The 13,808-nt window shown below is 41.9% G+C and overlaps 1 protein-coding gene across 1 annotated transcript in view; it reads left to right on the top strand.

The window, feature by feature from the left end:
* GMEB1 (glucocorticoid modulatory element binding protein 1) overlaps nucleotides 1-7,221 on the top strand; it is a 47,210-nt gene extending 39,989 nt beyond the window's left edge. Inside the window, exons 6-7 of the mRNA XM_012645903.1 lie at nucleotides 1,698-1,820; nucleotides 6,054-7,221. Coding sequence (XP_012501357.1) covers nucleotides 1,698-1,820; nucleotides 6,054-6,754 — 824 coding nt within the window. The 3' untranslated portion in view covers nucleotides 6,755-7,221. The remainder of the gene's footprint in view (nucleotides 1-1,697; nucleotides 1,821-6,053) is intronic.
* Nucleotides 7,222-13,808: the final 6,587 nt, after the last annotated feature.

Below are 13,808 nucleotides of genomic sequence, written 5' to 3'. Positions count from 1 at the left end.
TGGCGTCAGCCTAGCTCACAGCAACCTCAAACTCCTGGGCTCCAGTGATCCTCCTGGCTCAGCTTCCCAAGTAGTTGGGAATACAGGAGCACACCGCCACATTCAGCTAATTTTTTATTTTTATTTATTTTTTTCTTTTAAGAAAATATCAGCAAGCATCAGCTAATTTTTTTAAAAAGTTTTTTTATAGAGATGGGGCCTTGCTGTGTTGCTCAGGCTGTCTCAAACTCCTGGGTTTAAGTGATCCTCCCACCTCAGCCTTCCAAAGTGCTGGGATTACAGGCATGAACTACCACACCCAGCCCAGATTTATATTTTTTAAAAGAGCACTCTGGTTGCTGTGTAGAGTATAGACTACATGGGCCAAGAATGTCAACAAGAAGACCAGTTGAAGTTGGGAAACTCTTAAAGAAATTCATCCAAGCAAGAGATGATGTGGCATGGATTAGAGTGGGCAGCGGTAGACCTAGGAAGAAGTGATCAGATCGGGGATATATTTTGAATGTGTAACTGACAACTCTTGCTGATGGATTGGATGTAGGGTGAAAGAGAAAAAAAGATACCCAGGATGACTCATACATTTTTGGCCTGAGTTGAGTGTTGATGTCATTTACTGAGATAAAGAACACTGTGGGAGGAATAGGTTTAGAGAGGAAATCAAAATTAGTTTTTGACCTGTTAAACTGAGATGACTATGAGGCCATCAAATGGAGATGTCACTCCTATAACTGTAAGTATAAATGTGGAATGCAGGAAAGAGGTCAGGGCTAGAGATCTACATGTGGGAGTTCTCAGCATGTACATGTTATTTAAAACCATCAAGCTGGGTGAGAAGACCATGGAAGGCAGTGTAGGTGAAGTTGTCCAAGTCCAGGAAATAATGACCATGAATACACACAGTTCTTTTAAAGTTTTATATAGACTGGGCAAGGTGGCTCACGCCTGTAATCCCAGCACTTTGGGAAGCCAAGGCAGGAGGATCCCTTGAGGCCAGGAGTTCAAGACTAGCTGGGGCAACAGCGAGACCCTGTCTCTACAAAAAATAAAAAATTAGGTGGGCATTGTGTTGTGCACCTGTGGTCCCAGCTACTCAGGAGGATGAGGTGGGAGGATCACTTGAGTACAGGAGTTTGAGGCTGCAGTGAGCTGTGGTTGTGCCACTGTACTCCACTCTCAGTGACAGTGTGAGACCCCATCTTTAAAAAAAAAAAGTTGTATGTAGAGGGGAACAGAGGTAATACTATTAGTAATAATGTTGCATGCCAGTCCCCATGTTTGGCACTTAAAGTATGATATTTATAATTTTTTATATCTATTTTGCAGAGTAAGTATTATTAGTCCCATTTGTTTCAGATGAGAAAACTGAGGAGTCAAATAACTTTAGATAGGAAGTAGCAAAACTGAGATTCAAATTTAGCTCTAATACAGTGACCATGTTTTCTAAACCAAAAGTCTGAACCTATAAACAGCTGCAAGATTTTTTTTTCCTGGTTTTTGTATTTATTTATAAGGAAAGACAAAAATATAACAAAGCAAATTTCATTATACATGTGATAAATCTTTGTTAAAAATTTATTAATATGCAATTAGGAGAGTCCCATAATTTCTGGGTTGTTCCATATTTATAAGCAGCACAACAGGGAATTGGTGGAACATTTCTGTTTTAACTTGACAGGCATGTTTTTTGTTTTAAATAGATGCTGCTGTTCTCAACAACGTAGCCCATACATTTGGCCTAATGGACACAGTCAAGAAGGTTTTAGACAACAGAAGGAACCAAGTAGAACAGGGAGAAGAGCAATTTCTCTATACTCTGGCAGGTATTATAACTTACCTCTCTTCTTAGGTGATATTTTCTGATATTCTTAAGTCTTGCCATTTCTTTGTTGACTGGTGGGACTGACTTTTTTTTTTTTAATTCACATAGTATCAGATTTTACTTTTTCAAATAAAAATGGGGTGGGGTAAAACAACAAAAAAATAAAATGAAAACAACCCCAGGTGAAGTGGAGTGGTGGGAAACAAAGGAAAAAAGAAAGAAGCCAACATTATGGTCCTCCGTCTGTGTCTTGTGGGGGATCAAGATGTGCCTTAGATTGCTCCATTGATCTAGTAATGTTGGTAGCAGAAGACACAAATTGGTCTTTATCTTTTTACATTATTGATACTGCTGCTTTTGATAGATAAAAACGTAGCATCTTCTCCATTATTTGTGGTAATCAGAAATTATGAACATGTGGTTAATTTAACCGTTTTTGTCAAGTACTTTGTGCTAGTCTCTAAACTAGGCTTTAGTTAATGTAGGCTGGGTACAGTGGCTCACACCTGTAATCCTAGTATTCTGGGAGATTGAGTCAGGAGGATCGCTTGAGCTCAGGAACTTGCCAGAGTGAGACCCCATCTCTACAAAAAATAGAAAACATTGGCCGGGCATGGTGGCATGCACCTATAGTCCTAGCTACTGGGGAGGCTGAGGCAGGAGGATCGCTTAAGCCCAGGAGTTTGAGGTTGCTGTGAGCTAGGCTGACGCCACGGCACTCTAGCTGGGGTGACAGAGTGAGACTCTGTCTCAAAAAAAAAAAAAAAAAAGTATTGACTAAGACAGCCTCAGTCTCCTCAGGGTCTTCAAGAAACTTAAGGGACCAGCCTGAGCAAGAGTGAGACCCCATCTCTACTAAAAATTTGAAAGAAATTAATCGGACAACTAAAAATGCATAGAAAAAATTAGCCGGGCGTGGTGGCACATGCCTGTAGTCCCAGCTACTTGGGAGGCTGAGGCAGGAGGATCGCTTGAGCCCAGGAGTTTGAGGTTGCTGTGAGCTAGGCTGACGCCACAGCACTCTAGCCAGGGTAACACAGTGAGACTCTGTCTCAAAAAAAAAAAAAAAAGAAACTTAAGGGAAAGCAGATATAGAAACAAGTAAATGCAAAAAGCAGTAAATTTTGCCACATATAGTGGTATTGTGGAAGAACAAAGGGAATTTTCACTTGTACCTGGAGAGACTCAAGAAAAGCCTTTGGAGGAGGTAAAGCAGGCAAAAGATACAAAACAAATCAGAGGTGTGGATTATCAACCTTTGAATAATGTAGAATCTGTTATAGTTCATTGTGAAGCCAAAAGGGTTAGGATCATTTGATAAGACAAGGATAATTTAGTTTGTTTTAAACTTACTTTTATATCCAGTTTATACTTTAAACTCAGTTTACTGAGCTTTGATCCTCCTAAGGATTCTAGGATGTCTATTATCCCTATTTTACAGGTTACCCAGTAGAGGCACGGAGAGGATAAATGATTTGCCTGAGGCCACATCACTACTTGACAGATAATCCTAGAGTAGAACTCTATCATTTTACTCCTAATGTAGTGCTTTCTTTCACCTTGACACTTTAAATCATCAGAAAAATGTTTTTTGTTAGAAATGTGGGCTTTTGGTTCCTTGTTGGTATTGATATTATTATTATTTTTTCAGACAGGTTCTCACTTTGTTGCCTGGGCTAGAATGCAGTGACATCACCATAGGTCACTACAACTTCAAACTCCTGGGCTCAAGCAATTCTCCCAACTCAGCCTCCATGCCCGGCTAATTATTATTTTTTTTGTCCGGACAAGGTCTCGCTGTTGCCCAGGCTGGTCTCCAGTTCTTGGCATCAAGTGATTCTATTGCCTTAGCCTCCCAAAGTGCTAAGATTACAGGCCTGAGCCACTGCCTGGCCTGTATTATTTTTTTAGGTTTTTTGTTTTTTTTTTTTTCTCCCCGAGACAGAGTTTTAGCTCTGTCACCCCGGGTAGAGTGCAGTGGCGTCATCATAGCTCACTGCGACCTCAAGCTCCTGGGCTCAAGCAATCCTCCTGCCTCAGCCTCCCGAGTAGCTAGGACTACAGGCATGTGCTACCATGCCCGGCTAATTTTTTCTATATATTTTTAGTTGTCTGAATAATTTCTTTCTATTTTTAGTAGAGACGGGGTCTCGCTCTTGCTCTGGCTGGTTTCGAACTCCTCAGCTCAAACAATCCGCCTGCCTCGGCCTCCCAGAGAGCTAGGATTACAGGCGTGAGCCACCGCGCCCGGCCGGGTTTTGTATCTTTTTTGACCATGACATATTAATATTTTTCCAAATCACCATACAGTGTCTTACCTGGACATTCTAGGGATGACATGTTAATTTTCTGTATTTTCTTTAGTAGCATATTTTGTAACATTGAACTTGTTTGACAGTAACTTTTTATTTTTTATGTCCTTCTAAACTACTTCCCAGGACTAGGCTTCAGTTTAAATGGTATTGATAATGTTTTTATGGATTTTTGTGACCTGTTGTCAAATTCCCAAGAAGATTATACCAATTTATGTCACTAGTTTGAGCATACCAACATTGAGTGTCAGGGTATTTATAACATTCCCTGATTTAAATTTCTTTTAGTTATAGATTTAATTAGTACCTTGTTTAGGTACACATTTCTTTGATTACTACTGAAGATGAAAAAAATGCAGTATTTCAGTATTTTGTTGCCTTAAAAGGCAGTATTTTATAAATTTTGTGGGTGTCTTTTTGTTCCAAGCAAGGAACTGACTTTATAGTCTCTGTAGTATAAGATAGGAAAGAAAAACCAAAGTGTTTTTCCTGCTCTCACACACTCACACAATAGGGCATAGAAAACTTCTATATAACCAGATGTGTAGGGGGTTTTCTGCACACACCAAGCAATCAGTTCTCCAGCAGACATTGACTGGGTGTTCTATAATTCAGTTCAATTCTAATACGGTCTACCTGGAAATAGCATCAGATTCCATAGGTTTAGGGCTTAGTCCTCCAAGACTGCCCCCCACTTCGGCCCCAGGTTGTAATCTGTGCTTTTGAACAACTGACTATAAATTGGGGTTCCCACAACCCCCTCCTTGGGTTCGATTAATTTGCTAGATGGCTGACAGAACTCAGAGAAACGCTTACTTACATTTACGGTGTTTGTTATAAAGGTTATTTTAGAAAGTATACAGGTGAATAGCCAGATGGAGGAGATGCATAGGACAAGATACGTGGGAAAGAGTGTGGAGCTTCCATGCCCTTTCTGGGTATGCCACTCTCAGGAACCTCCAACAATCTGAAACTCTCTGATTCCTGTCCTTTTTTGTTTTTATGGAGGCTTCATTACTTAGGCATAATTTATTGCCTCTTTGGCCATTAGTGAACTCGGCCTTCAGCCCCTCTCCACTCCGGAGGTTGTGGGGTAAGACTAAAAGTCCCAGCCCTCTAATCCTGCCTTGGTTTTTTGGGTGACCAGCCCCCCATCCTGAAGCTATCTTGCAGCCCTCGGATATCAGTCATCTCATGAGGATACAAAAAGACACTTATCACTCTGTAGATCTAAGTGTTTTAGGAACTGTGTACCAGCAACTAGGGGCAGAGACCAAATGTATATACTTTTTATTATATCACAATATGGCACATAGAGTACAAAGTGCTCTACAAATGTAACTGATTATTTCTTGGATTCTTTTCAGGTACTAAGTAATAGAGAATTCCTCTGTAACTTTCTGTAGGCTTCCCTGGAATAATGGTAGACTGCGTCCTTTTAGGTCACCAGCAAAGGAGATTTCCAGCCAATACAGCTAAGGCATTTCTGCTTTGAAGGACAGTTTGAGAATCACTGTTTTTCAGAGTGGCCATTGTAGCTCTAATTCCAAAGGGATCATGCAGATAATGCTTATTTTCATCTATAGACTCAGACAGGGCATATTCAAGCTATAAGACCAACTGGAGGGTTCTTTGATTTGCATTTGATGACGTGACTAAATGCCAGAAGAGCTTCTAGGATTGAGTATGTAGAATCACAGCTTGTAAAAGATTCTGAATTGTTGCCCAGCCTATAATTACACAATGAAATGTAATTACTGGGGGGATTTTTTAAATCATCCAGTCTAGTTTCTTCATTTTAAAAACAGTAAAGTGACTTGCTCAAGGCTATTTCGTAGCAAGACCCCAGGCCTCTTAACTCCCAGTTTAATTCTCCAGAGGTTTTATTTCCTCCCCACAAAGTCTTTTCTTTTTTTGCACAGACTTGGAACGCCAGTTGGAAGAGCAGAAGAAGCAAGCTCAGGATCACAGGCAGAAATCCCAGACGGTTCAAAATGTGGTACTGATGCCTGTGAGCACTCCTAAGCCTCCAAAAAGGCCCCGGCTCCAGCGGCCAGCCTCCACCACTGTCCTGAGCCCTTCTCCTCCTGTCCAGCAGCCTCAGTTCACAGTCATCTCACCCATCACCATCACCCCAGTGGGTCAGTCATTTTCCATGGGCAATATTCCAGTGGCCACGCTCAGCCAGGGCTCTAGTCCTGTGACTGTCCACACACTGCCTTCTGGCCCTCAGCTCTTCCGCTATGCCACGGTGGTCTCCTCTGCCAAGAGCAGCTCACCAGACACAGTGACCATCCACCCTTCATCCAGCTTGGCACTGCTAAGCTCCACTGCCATGCAGGATGGGAGTACCCTGGGCAACATGACCACCATGGTGAGCCCTGTGGAGTTGGTGGCCATGGAGTCCGGCCTGACCTCAGCCATCCAGGCTGTCGAAAGCACCTCAGAGGATGGGCAGACCATCATTGAGATTGACCCAGCCCCAGACCCAGAGGCTGAAGATACTGAGGGCAAAGCAGTCATCTTGGAGACAGAGCTGAGGACTGAGGAGAAAGTTGTGGCTGAGATGGAAGAACACCAGCATCAAGTCCACAATGTGGAGATTGTGGTCTTAGAGGATTAACTGGGGGTCTCGGGGCCAGGAGATACGTTTTGGTTTGGAATTTTAATTATTTGTTTATTTTTATCATTGTCCCACTCATTTCCACATAGGATCCTTTTTTTAAAAAACAAAATCTTGTTGTTGTAACTGAAAATGTTGGGTTCCTCTCACCCCCGCATCGAAAAATGGACAAAACAAGCTGCCCTTCCGGAAGTTGAGAGTAGGTCATTCAGTGTCCTAATCGTCTTATACCAAGAAAGTAATTGCCTTTAGGGGAGGCATCAAGATAACCAGAAACCCTGTCCAGAAAGCCATTTCCAGGCGAGTCTTGTCTGTGTAAGCATGTGTTTTTATTCTTGTAAAGATGCATTGACCAAACTCTGGATCTTGGATCTGACACTGGAAGGCAACTCATTCACATGTGGATGCAGAAGGGCACTTTATTTTGTACCCTGGAAAGGGCCCTAAAAAGGCCAGAGCAAAACTCTGAAACAAAAGGAAGTTGAACTCTGCTTGGAGGGAAAAGGTGGTGTGCCAGCACTAGCTTAAAAAGGGAAGTGCTTTGGTGAGGATGGGGCAAGGAAATTATCTTACTTCCAGAGGTACAACTGATGCCTGTTGAGATCTCCAAAGGTTACTACATAGGGCCATTTTGAGAAGAGGCAGGTGATAGGTGGAAGGGTGCATCTCCACAGAGAAGGTGGCAGCAGTGGCCTATGGCTTCACAGAAATAGAAATCCTTGGATGTCACAGCTATGCTTTGGGGTTCAAGGGGATAGCTCATCTTGCCCTGCACTTTGTCAAAGCACTTACCCTCCTAAACCAGTATCAGTCCATTCATTTGCAAACTCTGTGATGTCATGAAAATTGCTCTGGTTCTTGGACTGTGGCTGTCATGGGGTTGGAGCTCCAAGGCCATCATTTCTATTGCATGACTCCTGGAGCAGGGGAATTCCTTATCCAGACGAGCTGCCATTTTTGGTGGGGCCATTTTTTGGCTTTGGAACCAAAAGCAGCCACCCATTTGGTGCTTCCTCTCGTTCTGCCCTCCATCCCTCAACTCTTAATGGCATCTGCCTCCTGGATCCCACGCTCTTCAGCTTTTTGGCTGATTTGGAGAACAGTGACAGGTGCCTGCCTGCTTTCATCTCCTTTTAGATTCATTTGTACCACAGATGTTTCTGTGAGATACTGAGCTCATAAAAAGCTTTAGGCTTGGCAGGGAAGATTCAACACCCCCAGCCTTTGCTGCAGCACCGACTAGATGGCTCCTCCTGAGTGAGCTGGACTCCCTGGGAAAGAAGCATTGTCTTCAACGTTATATAATACCAGGAATGTCAATAATAATGTCTTGGGGGGGCTGTTTTGTTTTGTTTTGTTTTCCTTTTTTTTTTAAATGTTGTTTGTATATTTAGAGCTGGGCCATTTTCCGTGCTGTGATTCTTTCTCTTTGACCCTCTTCAGTGTTTGGGGCAAGAGTGGATCCTGGTTTTTATTTCTTTGATTGCATTGTTTACTGCACTAGGAAAAATATAGGGAAACTGCAGACAACTTAAAGGAAAAATAGGTTAAAAAAGAAAGCACACACCTTAGGAGTGGGAGGATTTTTTTTATTATTATTAAAAACAAAACTTTGACCTGTAGTTTCTTTTTTTTGTCTTTTAAGAAGGCATCTACCTAAAGCCATGTTTCTTTCAACAGATGTTAGAAACCCCATCAAGCAAGTGAAAATTGTATTCTGCCATCCCTCAGGTGGCTGTATGTAGCTAAAGAAGCCCTCTAACTTGGGGGGATCACTCTTAAATACCTTAAGAATGAGATTTATGAATCCCATACAGTTGTAGATTTTAGCTTTAAAACTGCGGTTTTCTTTTTCTTTTCAAAATATTTAATTGACATAGCAATTAACTTAGATAAAATCTTTGGCTCTTTATGTATTAATATCTTTAGTGAGGGGAGTGGCTTTTATTTCCTGCTTCTTTAGGTTTTTTGTTGGTACATAAACAAAATTTCTGTCTATGACTGAACGTACTGCTTGAACCTAGAAAGGCACATCTCATCCCTATTGTGGTTTTAGAACAATTTTCTCTTTCCCAGAGATGAGAGGACCAGTTCAGGACAGGAGAGGTGCCCTAGAGAATACAGACACATGCTAGCTCAGGTTCCCTTCTTTCCTCCATCAGAGCTGTTGGTAGTGTTTTAAGGTAGTGTGAGCATCGTGCTTCCAAAGTCAAGAGCTCTCCCCCTCAAGACAGAGCCTGTTTGCTTTCACTATATGAATATTCTGGCTGGTAAAATACATGAGCTTTGTTGTTTTCCTGGTCTTCTAGTAGCCTGTCATTATTGCTAGATGCTGGGGTACCTGTTGTTGAGTGTGGGTTCCCTCACAGCCCTGGTCTAGGGGTGAGACATAAGCAAGCCATTGGTATGTACATAAGCAATAGCAATGAATCACTCCTCAGGCTGACGTGGCACTAGCCATTTCTCTTTCTATTCATTCATTAAATAAACATGTTTAAGTACCATCTATGTGCCAGGCTTTGTGCTAGGCACTGGCAGTACAGAGATTAAGACATAATCTTAAAACATAATCCTTGCACTCAAGGAATTCAGACACCAGATGTCTGGAGTTATGAACTACATATTTCACTGTAATTGGCTTCCTTTTGTAATCCTGTGTATTTTATTTTATGCATTGAAAAACATTATTTAAGAATTGGTCCACGGGAGGCTGAGGCAGTAGGATTGCTCGAGCCCAGGAGTTTGAGGTTGCTGTGAGCTAGGCTGACGCCACGGCACTCTACTCCAGGCAAAAGAGTGAGACTCTGTCTCAAAAAAAAAAAAAAGAATTGGTCCATAGGTTTCAGCAGACTGCCAAAGGCACAAAAAAGTTAAGAAGCACCTGTCTAGTGAGATACGGAAACAGATCATCATACTGGGGTGAATGCAGTGATAGGGCTTTTGGCTGGGAGCCAAGAGAACAAAGGGTCAAGCAACCCAGCTCAGGGGTGTAGGGGTGGGATCAGCAAATATGGGAGTACTTACCGGAGAAGGTGTGTACCTAAGCTGATTTAGAAGAGACCACTTTTGGCTAGTTTTATTGTACTTCACTTTCAAGTAATTGGGCTTATTCAAGAGAGAAAAAAACCTTTAGTCTCTTGCTGCTTCTGCCTACAGAGCCAGGCAGTCTGGCCACTGGAGGAAGCTGAGTCATGCATGGGCTTCTCTTGAGTTTCCATCAGATGGGACCCGGCGCTGAATTCAGTGCAGGACTGGAGTCTAGCTGGTAAAGGGTAATTTCCCCAAACCTTCCTGCCATGTGGTTTCCACAAAGGCCTGAGAGTCAGCTGTACGACTGTCTTGTCTTGGCCATGTCCCTGATTGGTGCCTGCCTTGTTCTCTTCCTCTTCTCAATTTACAGGCTTCCCCTACTCCAAAAAAACAAAACAAACAAAACCCAGTCATTCTGAATTAAAAAATGTACAATAAACATGAATACTCAAGATTCAAAGCCACTTAACATGAAGGTTCTTTCTCACCTCCGTCCACATTAGGGAAGGAAGACCAGTGTTAATCCAAATACATGGAAAATTAATATTTAGTTCAGGTGGTTCTGATACCCTTTAGTGGTAGCATCTTATCCCATTTCATGAAAGGCATTAAAGAAAGGTAAATCCGTATGGTAGAGAGTATTCATTATAGAGATGGTAAAAATAAAGCATGAAGTATGGAATTACTAGTTCATTGAGTTATAACAACCATGTTTTAGTACTATCGAGGTGGAAAGGACAAAGGTTTAAAACAGGTATGAGAGCGTGGTGGCTAACGCTGTAATCCTAGCACTATGGGAGGATAAGGTGGGAGGATGGCTTGAGCTCAGGAATTTGAGACCAGCCTGAGCAAGAGTGAGACCCCGTCTCTACTAAAAAAAATAGAAAAAACTAGCCAGGCAACTAAAAATAGAAACAAAAATAAATTAGCTGGGCATGGTGGTGAGCACCTGTAGTCCTAGCTACTCAGGAGGCTGAGGCAGGAGGATCACTTGAGCCCAGGAATTTGAGGTTGCAGTGAGCTAGGCTGATGCCACAGCACTCCAGCCCAAGCAACAGAGCGAGACTGTCTCAAAACAAACAACAAAAAAACCAAAATAGGTATGAGGTTGTGATACATGTTGGGCAATATTCTTGAGAAAGCAGTCCTCTCTGAGACTAAAAGTGAGACACTAGCCTAGCTCCTGCATTTTCAGACAACTTTCCTAGTACAATTGACCACTTTCCTGGTGGCGAGGCAGATTCTCTAAACCTAGGATAATACCTCCCTGGGAAATTTTTGTATTGTTTATAATGTACTGCCATAACAACCAAGGTTGTCAGGGACCCCAAGTGTTCAGGTCTGCTGTATTTGGAGTCTCTTTGTCCCTAGAATTTCTGTCCTTGGGCAGCCCTATTTGAGTCCTTTTCAGGTTTCATCCCTAATCCTGGAACACCTTTTTTGGCCCTGAGTTATGCAATTTGACTTCCTCTAGAAGGTTCTACGTTTCTCAAACTCCCCTAATCCATACCCCTACTCCATTCTTCTTCTCTAGCTCTTGCTTTTAGGAACCATGATTTAGTTCCCAAATTCTGCCATGTCCGTAACTCTCTCATCAACTCCTGAGACAATCATTTCTTCCGAACTCTAGACACCCCAGTACCCAAACCTGTGCATAAATTCATAGACTGCAGTCTTCACCAGCTGAAACAGCTTTTCAACACCATCAATTGCCTGAATTGAAGCACCTTTGTGATGTGCTCGTATAGGGACAGTAGGTAAATTCCCCCAAACACATAGATTCTAAAAACCTCTCTTTTACATCTGATTGATTCTCTGCTCATGGTCCATGGCTCAGGCTAAGACATTCATTATTTCCTAGATGAATTATTTCAATTCAGTATGTCTCACAACTACCAGAAATTGAAATCGCTGTTGTGTTTTGTGAGCCTCTCAACCTAATGTATAATAGACTACACCCTACGTTGTGAAATTGCCTCTGGGTTCCTGAGCATCTGTGGTTTCTGACTCCACTACTGATAGTCATGGCTTGGCATGTGGAATATATGGATTTATTTTTCTAATTTGAGAACAAGATTGAACAATAAGTTTGGATCGCATATAAGGGTAAATATGAGGCTGGATAAAGGACCCAGAGGGAAAGACAAATTCCTCACTGGACATTGTAGGAGTTATTCTAGGGAAATCACGCACAGAGGACATTTACCTGCATTATAAAGTGTACGTTTTTTGCTTTTTTTTTTTTTAAAAAAACAGAACGTGCTGTGCTGTTTTCTCTAAAGAAGTCTATACATTATAGAGCAAACTGGAAGCCCACAGCCCTTTGTTAGCTTGAAGACTTACTTTTTTTTGGCCCATACTTTGTTTAATTTTGTTTTTATTTTTTATTGAACATGCATGCAGGAATGTGCACAAATCATAATTGTACAACTTGATAAATCTAACAAACTGAGCACACCTATGAAACCAGGTTCCAGATCACAAAAAAAAAAATTACTAACATTTCACCCTGCAAGGTAAACTCTAGCTACCTCTCCAAAACTATGGCTTATTTTTTTTTTAATTTCAAAATATTAAGGGGGTACAAATGTTTTTGTTACATGGATACCTTTTATAATGCTTAAGTCCGGGCTTTCAGTGTGCCCATCACCCAAATAGTGTTCATTGTACCCAACAGGTAAGTCTTTTCCCCTCCCTGCCTCCCTATGGCTTACTTTTGTCTCTTTTTGAACTCTTTTGTGACTGGCTCTTTTCACTCAACATTATGTTTGTGAGATTCATCCAGAATATTGTGTGAAGTTGTGGTTGGTTCCTTCTCATTGCTGTATAGAAGCTGTGACTATACCGTAACTGATCCATTCTACTAATAATAGGCACTTGGGTAGTTTCCAGTTTGGACTATTATAATAATGCCTCTATGAACATTCTTGTCCATGTCTTTTGATGAACATGTGTAATAATTTATGTCTACAGATCTTCAGAGTTTCAAACATTAGGACAGTTCACATGAAAAACTCAAGATGCAGTTTTTTGTTTGTTTTTAGAGACAGGGTCTTTGCTCTGTCACTGAGGCTCGAGTGCAGTGGTGCAATCACAGCTCACGGCAGCCTGGAACACCTAAGTTCAAGGGATCCTCCTGTCTCAGCCTCCCGAGGAGCTGGAACTATAGGGCATGCCCCCATGCCTGGCTAATTTTCAGTTTTTCTTAAGAACAACAAGAAGGTCTGAAAACTGGGTTCACACTTCTTCACAGTTACACTTGACTGGAACTGAGGCATGCCTTAGATAGGGCGTGACTTCTGCACAAACCCTGCAACTCCCTGTCACAAACCCATAACTACTTATTTTGGTAACTTTTTTCTTTAATTCAATAATCTTTTAGAACTGCAGTCCTCAACCCCCAGCCGTGGACCAGTACTGGTCCATGGCCTGTTAGGAACTAGACTGCAAAGCAGGAGGTGACTGGTGAGCAAGTAAAGCTTCATCTGTATTTACAGCCACTCCCCATTGTTTGCATCACTGCCTGAGCTCCGCCTCCCCCCCCCCATCAATGGAAAAATTGTCTCCTAGAGCCCCTCCCCCCCTTTTTTTTGCCCCTTCCTTTTAGGCTCCCTTTTAAAAAAAATTGTCTCCCATGAAACCAGTCCCTGGTGCAAAAAAGGTTAGGGACTGCTGCCTTAGAACATTCTTCCTCCAGATAACTGCAAAGCTTATTTCTTCACTTTCTTCAAGTCACATTACCTTATCAGAGAGGACTTTCCTAACATTCACCTTATAAAAAATGGCAACTTCCCGTGCACTATGCTTCCTATTTTCTTTGCACTGCTTTACTTTTCTCTGTTTCACTTATCTGACATACATTTATTTTTCTCCCTCCAGCTAGAATGGAAGCTTCATGACAGCAGGGACCTTTCTTGTCTCTCTCATTCACTGCAGTTTCCACCATCCCTGGAACAGTGCCTTGCATGTAGTAGAAGCTTGATAGATACTTGATGCATGAATAATTAATAATACCCAAAACTTA

Source organism: Propithecus coquereli, unplaced genomic scaffold (genome assembly GCF_000956105.1).
Source record: "Propithecus coquereli isolate 6110/MARCELLA unplaced genomic scaffold, Pcoq_1.0 Scaffold239, whole genome shotgun sequence".
NCBI classification, from domain to species: Eukaryota; Metazoa; Chordata; class Mammalia; order Primates; family Indriidae; genus Propithecus; species Propithecus coquereli.
This window is presented reverse-complemented; position numbering and strand designations above follow the sequence as displayed.